Source organism: Acanthisitta chloris, unplaced genomic scaffold (assembly GCF_000695815.1).
Source record: "Acanthisitta chloris isolate BGI_N310 unplaced genomic scaffold, ASM69581v1 scaffold2402, whole genome shotgun sequence".
Taxonomy (NCBI): domain Eukaryota; kingdom Metazoa; phylum Chordata; class Aves; order Passeriformes; family Acanthisittidae; genus Acanthisitta; species Acanthisitta chloris.
The window spans coordinates 41877-55805 of record NW_008659693.1 but is presented as its reverse complement, the minus strand read 5'-3'; the positions used below and the strand labels follow the sequence as shown (position 1 = coordinate 55805).

Genomic DNA, 13929 nt, shown 5'->3' with positions numbered 1-13929 from the left:
AATAGAGAGCACCTCATTCCTTTTTCCTAATAAAATATGCAGACTCCCTCCCCCTCAATTTCTAATGAGATAGTGTAGCAAGCCACAGAGTTTCAGAAATATTAACTTCTTATAGGCATCAGTTTTGACCATAAGTAACAACACTACTGCTAGCAAAACCTAAATCTCTTTGCAAGAGGTTGGTCTCAGTGTTGTTCCCATTCCCTAACAAAGGGAGGCAACATGGTGCCAGCTTGATCATCTGGGCTTTGTACCTTGTCCTTTGTATTTTCTCCCTGATTACTGTCATCCCAGAGAAGAGTTTTGTCAACAGATAAATGTTCTTCTATTATGAGTAAGAAGATAGGCAGGTTAAGGAAAGCAGCTTGACTTCTAACATTGCTCCTCACTGCCCCAGAACAGCACAAACATGGGATGCACTCAGGCTCTGCTGGAAGTGTGGGCACCAGCCTGCTTTCAGCTTCTCTCTTCTAAAGCCCAGATCAGGGAGTGAGCATAAACAAGGGAAATAGGAGGGTGGAAGGGAAGAAAGTAGGAGAAAGAGATTGTGTGAGAGAGAGATCAGCCAGCAGCATGAGATAAAAATTGGGCAGGACAAACAATTGTAAAGCTGGGACTGGTATGAGGCTTCAGAGTTGCAAACTTGCCAGTAAGTGCCAGTGGTGAAGGGATTAACCAAGCAAAGCTGAAAATAGGAGTCATGCATCTAAGAAGCTATTGGTCTTTCTCAGAAATAACAGCCTTTTATCAGATTTTGACCACTTTCAATTGACCCATAGCCAGAACTGCAATTAAGCTTCAATATATTTTATAAAAAATAGTACTTAGTTTACTTTCACATAAGTGAAGAGATACAGTTGCACAATGGTGGTTACAATGGTAGAAATACAGACTGTTGATAAAATGTTTGCAAGAGATTTAAAAACATACTGTACAGCACCACATCTGAAATTGGGTGATGGCAAAATGAACCATACTCCATGTCTAGGCAAATTAAATTTCTAAATCTTTCTTTCGGAATAAATAAAAAAATACAATGTGCAATATGTGTCTAACACTACCAAAATGTTTCCTGAAGTTAAGCAATAGATTAAAAACAAAAGTGAGGTAAAAAAAGACATTCATGCATTTAAGCCACCATTAGTCTCTGACTCTAAAATAAGGCAGATCATAATCTTTTAAAAACTGTCTTTAGCCACTTAAATCCTCTTTAGTGCTTTTCAAGACAAGGTCTTGACAGACCTTGCAGAATAATGAATTAGGATGCTTTTATTTCCACAGGTCATTTTTGACAGGCTCAGCCATATTTGAAATGCATTACATAGTAGAAAATGTTGCTTTCCCTTAATGAAAAAAGAAATGTAAATTAAAAGGAACTGAGAGAGATGGATGCTCTTAAAGTTTATCACAAATGAGATTGCTTTGAGGGAGGGGGGTAAGGGAAAGAAAATTATGTGTCATCTTCAGTTTTAATGACATGGAAAAGGGTGACGTTAAACAGGACTTGATGTCCGTTATTCCAGGCATAGAGAGCTCTATCTCTTGCATTGTAGTCAAGCATGGATATATGAAAATACTGATTATGGAAAGGAATGTCTGTGTACTCATAAGTGGAGGTTTTGGTGGAATAAGAGTAGTAGACCTTGGCTCCTGTTAAGTGAGAGTTAGTAACATACAAGGTGCCACAGATCATGAAGGATTCCCCAGCACTTCTCTTTGGGTAGCCCGTGCTCCAGCTCTTCAGCACCTCCAGCGTATCCTGGTTTAGCTGGCTGATGACAATGTTGCCTGCATTCTGGTTGGTGGCATACACAGCCCATAGCCCAATTTCATCTGCCATCAGGTCAATATCAGAGAAGCCACCCCAGGTGTAAGGGTAGACGTTGTGGAAACCAGCGTACTCGAGGCTACGCTGCGCCAGCACCCGCCCACTGTCAAAGCTGTATTTGATGATGATGTTGCTCTGATACTTGTTGAAATAGAGGGAGCCATTGTAGACAACGTGGTTGGTTCCTGCCCATTTGAATGGAAGGTTGTATGTCCTTGATTCAGCCCCACTGACAAAGTCTGCAATGGATTTATATTCACGGACAATTTTATTGTTAGTGTAACTATCCATGTACCAGACCTGGAAAGAAAACAAAGATTGGGAGTAAACATCTGGAACACAATCTGTGGTATATGGTACATGATCATGATATGGCATGATGGATACATTGCAGAAAAAGAAGGAAAGCAGGTTTTAGATGCTCAGGCTATGGAACAATATTACCCACATTCCTGTTACAAAAGCATGAGGAATTCTTGAATTTCTGAATCAAAACTTACCTATACAGGTGAATTCCCAATACAATTGGGAGTTGCAGTTACTAACTACAGTGTCTGCATTTTCAGAGAAATTTAATTTTGGATCATTCAGTGTTTAGGTTTCTGCTATATGGGGCTTACTTAAAGATATTCCCAGTGTCTAATAATCTGAGAGAGATGGGAAATGGCATGTGAATGAAACTTGAATTTATGCTTAAGAATAAATGTGAGTTTTTTTCAGCTGAATCTCTAATCAATGAAAAGTAGTAAAGAAACCAAATACAATAGCAATGAAGCCAGTAAAGTCTAGAAACCATTTTCCCCTTTAAAACAGAACCAATATTTCTTTTTATCTTTTACACACAACTTCCATTCCCCCATTTTTTTGGATGTTTTTTTAATGCCAATTTCAAAACTGAGATGAACTGAGTATTTGTATAAATGCCAGCTCAGCTTCCCCAAGCTCAATTAAATATGTTAGGAGCTAAAAATATTGTGTAGTCAGTTCAGATGTATGTCATCCCTGAAAAAGTTGAAGGAAATGGAACAAAGGTGCTTAGCTAACTTTTGTCTTTGGATAGTTTTGCACAAACACTTTTTTTTTCTCTGAAGATGTTTAAGTGTGAAAATGAGTGAAGTAGTAGAAACATGCTTGCTGGTCTAACTTCCTAGTGGGGAAATATATTTTTAAAGATTAAAATCAAGCAAGTAAAACTCCAGGGCACACAGATTAGTCAGTGCCTTAACATACTCGGTTATTTTTCTCTGATGCTAATGGATCCGTCATCCAGGCTCCAAATCGGGTTCCAGATATCTTCACTGTAATAGGGCCTGTAATTTTCATCAATTTGCCACATGCTGAAATTAAAAAAAACCAAAACAACAAATTAAAGATTAAAATCAAGCAAGTAAAACTCCAGGGCACACAGATTAGTCAGTGCCTTAACATACTCGGTTATTTTTCTCTGATGCTAATGGATCCGTCATCCAGGCTCCAAATCGGGTTCCAGATATCTTCACTGTAATAGGGCCTGTAATTTTCATCAATTTGCCACATGCTGAAATTAAAAAAAACCAAAACAACAAATAATACAAATATTTGCCACATGCTGAAATTAAAAAAAAAACCAAAACAACAAACGCATTAATACAAATAATTGCACAATTCTCCTTGACGTTGATCAGAGCACAAGACCAATTGCTCTATACTAAACAGTGAATCCAGGGGATTCAGGCTTATGTTGAAGATGGATTGTCATCTTCACTGAAGGAACTTTTCCATATTGAACAGTAATATAAATATGTAAAATTATACAAATAACATTTTATTTGTGTTTATTTTTGGTTTTATATCTTTTGAAGCACAGTTGTGGGTTTTTGGGCATAAAGAAAAATACAGCCTATTAAAATATCTTCTGGGCTGAAGCCAAGAACATGTAATAATAAATTAAATGAGGATATAATCCCCTCTAAATTTTGCCTTCAGAAAGCTCAATGCAAGGCTAAGATTGATGGAAGTTTCAGTTTTCCATTGGCCAGGGTAACAAGGGGGGTAAGGGCAGAGAGAAAAAAATGAGCTTGTACATAAAACATAGCTGTACACAAATGTTTGTGCCTGACTGCCCTGTGCTAGCACACACAGAGCTGTTTCAGTCCTGGGGGCCTGTCTGAAGTTTGGGAAGTGAGTATGAGAATTATTCTGCAAGCTTGGCTGTATTGGGTGGCTTCTAAGCCATTACACTGTCTCATATTAGTCTGCCTGGGAGGAAATAATGAAGGTCGCTGTGATCTCGGATGCTGACCCTCCTGACAATCCAAAAATCTATACTTTATCGGATGTTAATAACATACCTATTAGCAACAAGACACTGGTGGGATTCATATGTTTACCAAGGCTTAATATCACACAGTGGTGTGCAGGTGATTAGATGGAATAGCATGTTTTTGAAGAAAAGATATTCCATAAGAATGCAAAAAGAAGTGAAATATTTAATTTATATTTCTCTTTATTTTAAAAATGCTACATGGTTGTGCTATATTGTATAATCACATCTATCCAGGATAACTGGAAAACAAACTATCTGGTGTTGAGAGTGGATTTACTTCAGTTCAAAAGAGGGGGTCACATTAAGCCTGAATTTTCTTCTCTCTGTAACTGTCACATTAAGCCTGAATTTTCTTCTCTCTGTAACTGGCAAGGACAGAATGTATTGTGCCAGCCTGTTTCAGTGACTTAGAAGGGGGTTAATGCTGTGGTGACAGCTCAGAGGCTGCTTGTGGAGTTTTTGTTCACAGCCAGGAAAGTGGAGTGTGTTGGAAATGAAGATAACTGAATACATGCTGAGACCTCAATGAGCAGGGTAGGCTGTGTCTGTTTTCTGGGTCAATTAAAAGGCATTATTATATATGTATCTCAGTCTATGTATCTTGCAATATTTTGTGGATATTTTTGCAATTTCCCATTTTAAAGAATCTTATGAGTTTTTACAGTTGGTACATGTTTTTATATTATGGAATTTTTTAGTAGATATCTTATGAGTTTTTACAGTTGGTACATGATTTTTTATTGTGGAATTTTTTAGTAGATGGGCTGCTAGAATTGTGTGCTGAGTGCTCTTTTTCTGCAGCAATGAACTGCTGCTAGCTTGAAAGGTAGAGGACTGTATCCTATCAAGGTAAAGGCTTTTATTTTTAGGTGGTATGTTAAGTGGTATGCTAGTAATAGTCTGAGAAATGGGCATGAGATAAACCTTCAGATAAGTTTAATTTGGAATAAAATTATCAGAAAACTAATGTAACTAGAACAAAATCAGAAAAATATTACTCCTTACCTTGTAGTTTTTAAGATAATTAAAATACAGTGAATGTATGAGTTGTAAGCTATACTAATCGGTGCCTTTAAAACACACTATTGAAATTAGGAAAGCAGCAAAGAATTTGAAAACACTTTCACACAACAACTATATGAATTGAGCTGCTTTACCTTGTGTCAGGATCAGATACTTTTGAAAATGATATTTCAAAATGTATTAAAATGCTGTTCAGTGTGAGAAAAGAGATGACCTTGTACTTCAGCCACTAAATGATCAGCAGTTTGAGTCAGGGTATGTTTATGTGATTGAATTTTTATTCCCAGATAGCATGTAGTGGAAAGGAAGGCTTAGGAGAGTTGCTGTGTAGCTGAGGGGCAGCTGACTGAAAAAGTGATAAAGCTTCTCTTTTCAGCATAATGAAACAGAGCATCTTGTAAGAGGCATAAGGAATTTTATTTCCTCCTATCCCATATTATGTCCCATCTCTTCTTTTCCTTGCTCATTAAACAGCAACCCATAGATCTGCCTGATTGTGATACAACTCGATGGAACTGGTATTTAAAAATAGGGAGTAATACTACAAGTATTTTTTCCACATGTTAAGTCATTCCCATTGTAGTGATAATTAATATTCCATCAGCAGGTTTCTTCTGTAAATCTCAGCAGTACCTGAGGTCTGCTGACCTACTTGTTGACAGCATGCACAGTAAGAAGGAAGCAGCAGAGCCATCAGTGCCCACCTCTGTCTTGTCACCACAGCCTCCTTATAGCTGAGAGATCCTTAGGCACAGGAGCTTAATATATAAAGTGCTTGCAAAAATTCTAGGCATTTAAGTCTAGTACCCTGCTATTGCACACAGCCTTTTAATAAATTTATTGACATCATTTTAAAAATGGGAAAATATTGTTTGCACTTTTTTACCTTCATCCTTACTCCAGCTGCAGATTTTCTCAGAATCTCACTCTTCTGTTAATTTGAGAAATGTTCAGGGTTAAGTACATGGATGTCACCTCTCTTTTCTGTTAAGTACTAGGAACTCAAACCAAGCAGTAAGTCATTTCAATTAAGTACTGCTTGAAAGAACAGGACAAGACCCCAAAGCAAATCTTGGATGAACGGTCAAGTTGTTAAATCAGCTCATGCTGTTTTGAACTCTTTAAGGCTGCAGAAGTAACTTTTGTGAAGTAAATTGTCCCAAGTATTGCACAAATCAACTGGCTTGTAAACTAATGGTCATGTGAATACAGTGAACCTATTGCTGACAGATGATGCAGGGAAATGTGACACTAGGAAAAAGCAATGGAGGCTGAATTGTACTCATCAAAATCCCTCTGAGCTTCAGTTCACACTTTAATCTGTCAAACCATCACACAGTCCTCTAATGCAATGTTGCTTCCAGTCCTGGATCAGAAGTTAAGAGGATCAAGTGAACAGTTATGAAAACAGTAGAACTAACTTCTCATTCTTCAAGGGAAAGGTGATGTTGTTTTCTCCAGTCCTGTCTTTTGGAGCTCTACCTCCAAACATGTCTACCCATTCATTACAGCAGACCTATAAAAATTGGCAGAATTGGAATAATTTGTTTTGTTCATTATAAAGTAACAAATGTGCTGTCTGTGCTGAAGTATCATTGACTTACTGATACAATGAAATAATTCATTCTAGATGAATATCACAGCATTTTGATGACATGTTACTACAATATGCAGTTTATGAATGTTTAACACTGAAATAATCAAGTTATACTGACTTTATAAAGATAATTCCCTCCTATCTTGCCCAAGCCTGATCTTGCATTTGATACAGAAATTAAATGAATGACAACTCTTTCAAGAGAAAAGCTCAATATAATGTTCACCAGCTCACTGACAAAACAGAGTGAGTTTTCTCTGTGGTTGTAAACACTTCTGCAGTTCTGGATTTGCGTTCATCCAAGAAATTTTCCTTACTCCTCCACCAAAGTTGCTAATGCTTTCTTGCTGTCTACTTAAGTGTAAAACATGTTGTTCTAATCCCAAAGGGAAAGCTGCTTTGTAAGTACAAGTACCACTGCAATCAATAAAGTAGTCTCATACCTATACTAATACCTCTTCTGCCACTGATGTAACAGCACTTTTTTGAATACATAGAATATTCTGTTTCTAGCTTCTAACAAACAATGCTACTGTAAAATATCATTTAGAGTCTACATTATAATCAGATGTACCTACAAGTGAATCCAATGTATATTTGCTCTAATTATTTGTCAGAGTATTGGCTTCTATGGATGCTACTCATATAATTTTTTTCCAATTTCATAAACACAGTATGACAAGAATAGAAGGGTTCTAAGCACACTGTGCAACATTCATCCTGACAGGACTGCCAACAAAGGACCCATACATGCATAAGTGTATGTGGATTTGGGGTGTGTGCAATCACATGCATTCTATTCCTACGTGTTTGATTGCATGCACCTTTTAAAGTTTTGTGAACAATTTTCTTGGCAGCTTAGTCCTGGATTTTCTCTTATTCCAAAGAGAAGGAGCAAATTTCAGTCATCACAACTGTGGTAAACATTAAACCTCAGTGAAAGTAAGACAACTGCTTACTGTATGTTAATGAGTGTTGGAAGTGTTGCCAGTGCAGATGGAAGATCTCTTTTAAGTGGCCAGGACAATATAAATAATGCATTATATTGCTGGAAAACACCTGCTAGGGAGAAGAATGGAAAATAGCTATTGCACACACTGATTAGATAATTATGTTGTAAAAGGCAACAAAATCTGTGAAGATTCAAGCCAGATCCTGTGGCACAGTGGGGCCAGTCAGCCTTCTCCTGCCATAGGCTTCTGGCTGTCAGATTGGCACAGACAGCCACAGCTGGGTCATCTCCATGTGGTGAATGTGGCCAGAAAGAAGGTGGAGAGCTGTTTTCCCCTTATGCTTGCTGATCTGAACACACAGTACCAGCTTTTGGGAGTTACAGTAAGCCTAACTGAAGCTGTTTTTACTTTCAAAGGCACATGGGGATAGGCCAGAAATACAGCAAGTCCATTAGCAGATGAGCATAAAAGTAATTTAAGCATCTAAGATCAGGGACTAGTGCCAAGAAGGATGAATGAATCTGTGTTAGAGCTTGAGAAGGTTTATTCCCTTTTGATAATGGATATGCTTAATAATGTATTTTAGAAAAAATTTTCTCTACTGTTAATATACGTAATTTTAATGCTTTTTTTTTTTCCATTAGGCATATCAAGAGAAATAGGTGTTGCAGGGATTCGGGATGGGTAGGACGTGAATATACCTAGTAATTCTGTTGTATAAACTATATCTTAGACTGTAGTCACTTCACTAATTAATGTTGCAAGATGCTGTGAAAGCAAAGAAAAACAAGATACTCTTTAAAAATAAACTGATGATTTTTGGTGTCTAATAAGTTACTGGAACAATGGCTATCAGAAAATACTGTCTATTCATACAAATTTTCTTGTTTACTGTGGTATTGCCACAGTCATTTTCCCTGACTGCTTTCTGTCAATGCAGTAATGTGCTATTATATGTGTGTACTGAGGGGAAAAGAGGATCATAAGAAATTTCTGTTTGAAGAAGTCTTTCATGTATTTTAGTGCATCATCACTCTGCTATTTCCAGTGTAAAATAAAGAAATTGAAAATAAATAATTTAAGAGGCTAACTTAACCTAGATTTTTCTCATTCTGTTGCATCACTAAAATGAGTCTCTGCTTATCCAGTTAATAAGATATTTAATGCCATGTGTAGCATTTAAAAGTAAACATCCCACACTGGATAACTGAGACACCAATCACAGGACTGAATCTTGGAATTTCTAGTTTATTCATGTTCAGTGTTAACTTTCAAAGTGTTTATTTTTCATGGAGATGCTGGATTGTTGGCTGTAGTAATCCAGATTGCAATAGCAATCTATTCAGGAGTCTCAGAATGCAAGGATGAACTGGGGAGAGGGAAGACTGCATTGTGATTGTAGAGGATGTAGGTACTACTTATGCCTCTTTAGGTAATGGAAGTTAAGGCTGACACTTGATAATGATACTTTAGGCTCTTAGTTTTGGTAGCTGATACTGAGCTGGAGCTGATTTTCAGAGATGGTCAATGTTTGACTTTCTCTAACTAAAGCCAGTGTGTGAGCAGCCAAGGTGGAGGCTGCCTCATCTAAATCTGGTGCACAGCTCACAATGGATTGGTGTTGTGCTTCCTACAAAAATCATGTTTTGTTCCCTTAAATTAAGTGTAATGTTTAATGAACTTGTAGTGCAAATTGGAAAAAGGCATGTCTCTCTTAATGCTAATATTGCAGGTCTAAAGGCAGTACAGTCAGAGTGACCTCTCAAGTGTCACAGCAAGGATTATGGTGTAGACATCTCAAAACTGATTCCAGTCTACTTCCCACTAAATTATTTTTCATACTCACATCCCAAAGGTGACTCCAGTAGCAATGCCTGTATGAGGTTTTTTTGAGAGAATATTTGTAGCTCTCCAACTTGTTGCAAGTCTCTTAAGATTTTCAAGTTGCTATCACTTATAATTTTCCATCTTAGCTCCTTGTGTATACAGCAGGGCAGATCATTATATAAGATACATTGTCACATACTTAGAATGATATGACTGACCTTAGGTTGAGTTACTCTTGACTTTTATTAGGGTGGCACAGATCAGAATATAATGCAGTTTTTCATAAAAACAAAAAAGGAAAGCTTAATCTTTCTAAAGAGAGACAGCTAAAAATACACAGCCAAGGGGCCAAAGTTGCCATGAGCTTGTTAACTTACTGAGTTTTTTCATGCAGTCTCGAAGCCTGGTTTCTAAACTGAGTACACGCTGGTGTAGTTCGTCATAGTCATAAGCACCAATTTCTTCCTGAATCCCAGTGAGCACAGTAGACAGATTCCTAATTTCCTCCTTGAACTGGGTGATTAATTTGGCATCAGTTTTATATTGTTCCAGAACTGGTATCAGTGGCAGGAGCTCATCCATCTTTTCTTTCAACTCCTGTTTAAAGGCAATCATATGTGCATTAGAGCAGTTTAAAGGAGTTCAATCCCCTCATTTCCTTTAATGTAATATTTATGCCTGATTATTAAAATTACTTGAAAATGATTATTTATTTTAGTCTATTGTGAAAGTCTTAGAAACCTCAGATTTAATGGTAGTAAGTGGTAGATAAAATGCCTGAGAGAATAGTTTTTCTACTCAAAGTTCAAGTGATCTGAGCCAACCCTGCTGAAGGTCTGACTTTCCATTTAGAGGAAACCCTCACTAAATATATGTGGGTTTTTCTTCTTCTAATCCTCATCTTTCTTCAGAGGATGATTAGGCCTGAAAGCACGGTAGTGTTTGAGGAGGTCATACCTGGTTTACAGTGCTGTCATATATAGTTGGTGAGCAGTTAATTTTGATTTCACTCCTTAGAGATACTGAATTCATATTTTTCTCAATGTCTGTTGAACACTGTTTAGTTCTATTCTGGCCACAGTGATACATAACTCTTTCTTCTGAAGCTCTTAACTGATTTGTACTTGTCATCCAGCTACGTCACTAGACGCCTTTGAACTTTGTTAGTTGACCTCTTCTCTGGACTGTCACAAATGGTTTTTTTTGCCATGTGCAGTTGTTGTGCTGCCAATCCTATTCTTAAACACTGATTGAATAAAATAAGGGTCCACTTTAGACTCTGCCCCTTTCTCAGATTTTTTTGCAGAGTCTCTTACTTTGAGAATTTGTCTTAGTTTGTAACCTATATTGGCTGTCCACCTTTCACTTCCTAATTATTCTTTTAAGTGCAATAATCAGAGGGGCTTTTTTACATTTAAACTAATTGTCTGAGTTTTTTTGTCTTGTTATTATTCTGTATAAAACCTCAAAGAATCCTTGCAGTCAGTAAGTTTTGCTTTATTGAAAAGTAGACAGGTTTGTCCCTGATACATCATCTCTACAGAGAGATATGCAAATCTTTTTATAAAATGTGGGAACAGCAGGACTTCCATAAGCAAATGCCAGAAAGACATGAGGGGATACAAAGGTGGAAAAAATCAGGCAAAGATTTGTTAGATACTAGCATTAGGTGGTAATAGAGACTGGGAACAGTCAAGGGGACAGAGGTTATGACAAGGGTTTGAAATCAACAGTGGAGTAGTCAGCAGGTTAAAAGGGAAAGCAGAAGAGAACTAACTGGGTTAAACCAAGCACCAGAAAGAGGCTCAGTAGCAAATGTGGCCAGAGGTTACTGTGGGCACTGAGATGTGCAGACATGCACATACAGTTTGTTACATTGCTTGTCTTAAAAGATGCAATAAACAGGGTAGGGAATCCATAATAAGTGACATGATGATGCCAAATGCATTTTTGCAAAGGAAAGAAGCTGATATAGGCAGGTCTGTGTTTGATCTGCTTGTCTGAATTTTTGCCTCTCAGATGGGTTCTGAGACAGCTTGAGAGTTCTGTGGTATCCCTTCGTTATCTAGCTAATATATCCATAATGTTTTAACAATTGCTTTCTCATTGGAATTATTATTTACTCAAAATAAGAACTTATATGTTGTTACAACTATATCTTGCACACAGGTCATCTCAATAGCTAGAAAATAGCATTTTAAATTATAAGCAGATATGTCATTATACATGGATTGGAAAACTATTGGTTCTGTTCTCAAAGGGCCTTCCAGTTACATTATGGAAGCAGAATTACTGAAATGGACAGAAAGAAGTGGAGAGTCTTTTTGTTTATGATTAAGACTATTTTTAGTTGGCTGTTTTCACTAAAAGCTTAACCTGAATCTACTTCATGCCTGTTAAAATAGTTATTTTTTCCCCTTGATGACCAGGGGAGTAGGCTTTGTGACAGAGAAAGCAGAACTCTAGAAACCAAAGTTTTTGTTACTTCATTTTGAAATTATGAACTTGGGCTTTGGTTCTGTGGACAGTGAATGGCCAAAAATCATGGGTAGGCTATTATGGAATAAAATACAAAGCTTGTAAAAGCTCAGGAAGATAAAATGTGTTTAAGAGAATTAGAGAAGGTAATCTATTCCTGGTAGGACATGATGAGGAATCTTTTGAACAAACTCCCTGTAGCCTTTTGTGGCAATCAGGTACCTCCTGCCTGGCATGAATGCAGATTTGACCAAAGTATGACCATATGCTCAAGTGTGATCTGGATCAAATTTGTACTCTTTGGTTCTGATCAACATGAAAACACAGCATTAGAATATCTCACTTCAGTAAATATATAAAGTTAGTTTTGGCATTTTCATGATAAAAATAAATTTATTGGTTTCTGCTGACACTCCTAGCTTGTTGCTATGATGAGTGGTACAAGAACTAATTTGTATTGCAACACAAATAGGTGGTAGATGTGTTCTGGCACTTTGTGATTGCTGACATCCAGGATATGTTATATCTAGAATGAATTTCTTTGTTTCAGGAAAGATAAAGCACTGGAATTTTAGTAGATCAAATTTCAGAAAACCAGCAGTCTATTGCATTATGTTGACCTTTTAAATTATTCTATAGCTTTATTGGCTGGAAATCTGTATTATACTCCTGGCAAACTGAAGTTAAATGGCCAATCCGAATATCGAATATTTAAAAGGTTAGAGTATTAGAGTAATCTGCTACATTTGACACTGTGTATCAGACATTCAAATTTTGATATTTTGCTCCCAGGGAAAACTATAAACAGAATACAGAATATATAATGGTGTTATACCAATGTGCTGTTATTGTAGCAATGAGGGATAAAAGGGGAAAAAAGGTGGAGATGTTTCTTACTACCAGAAAATAACTGGAAATATGTGCTTAAACCTAATCTAAACTAAGACCAATGACATAATAAAGTTTGGTAGTCAGATCATTAGTGTACTTAATTCCTGATGTTACTAAGACCCATTGAATATTCAGCATCTCTGAAAAATAAATTAGCCCCCTTGGCTATATATTTAGTTAGGTATATAACTCTAGCACAGATTAGAAAACTAAGTTCATTTTATGCGAAATTTCACAAATAATTCAAAACCCATATATTTGTTTAACATATTGTAGTTCTCAGAATGTATTTTCTAGAACCTATTTTGCTGTCTTGCAGTCTTGAAATATCAGACTTGATATTTAAAGAACTTACATATGCTCTTGTAGCACTTTTTCCTTAAGCATTTCAGGTAGCTTTTTCAGAATACACAATACTATTTTGTAATCTCTGCACCCTTCTTCCTCATAAAAGGATTGGCTTGTGGTTTTCATTGTCATTAAAATTCTGTGGAAGTCTTTTTTTAATCACAAAATGTGACTGGGAATGACTGCCCTCTTCCCCATCCCAAACTCAAAACAGCAAACCTTCAGACATGAAATTAAATCTTAATTGTACTGGATAAAAATTACAAATAACCCGATTTATTATAGGCTTTCTTCCCTTCAACTGTAGTAAATGTCAGGCAACGCTAAAAGTGCAGAACTCTCTAGTTGTTTGCTATTAATTCCTTTGGATCTCCCCGTTTATCACTGGAGTTTGAATGAACATAAATTTCCCAGGATGACATGCACATTGATACAGAAAAAACAGGAATCTGTTTATAGTGACATTTCTCTAATGACTTAATAATTAATAGTTCCTCCCTACTACAATTAAATTGAACAGACCAAAAGATTATCGTCATAAAGGAAGATTTATTATGCTTTTCTTTTTAACGAGGCTCTTGTATGAGCACTTCAAACTGAGACTTTAGCAGTCCATGCATTGCTTCTTAGTACATTGCTTCCAGCAGGCTTCAAAGTTACTGTTAAAATAAAACCTACT

The 13929-nt window shown here is 36.7% G+C and overlaps 1 protein-coding gene across 2 annotated transcripts in view; it reads right to left on the bottom strand.

The window, feature by feature from the left end:
- Nucleotides 1–786: 786 nt before the first annotated feature.
- The window catches only part of OLFM3 (olfactomedin 3), a 21114-nt gene continuing 7971 nt past the window's right edge, over nucleotides 787–13929 (bottom strand). The window contains exons 3-6 of one of the 2 annotated variants that reach the window (XM_009069475.1): nucleotides 10549–10599; nucleotides 9911–10134; nucleotides 3259–3365; nucleotides 787–2128 (exon numbers count right to left, since the gene is read on the bottom strand). In XM_009069475.1, coding sequence (XP_009067723.1) covers nucleotides 1451–2128; nucleotides 3259–3365; nucleotides 9911–10134; nucleotides 10549–10599 — 1060 coding nt within the window. In that variant the 3' untranslated portion in view covers nucleotides 787–1450. Of the gene's footprint in view, nucleotides 2129–3258; nucleotides 3366–9910; nucleotides 10164–10548; nucleotides 10600–13929 lie in introns of both variants that reach the window. The other variant, XM_009069474.1, reaches the window with a different exon arrangement.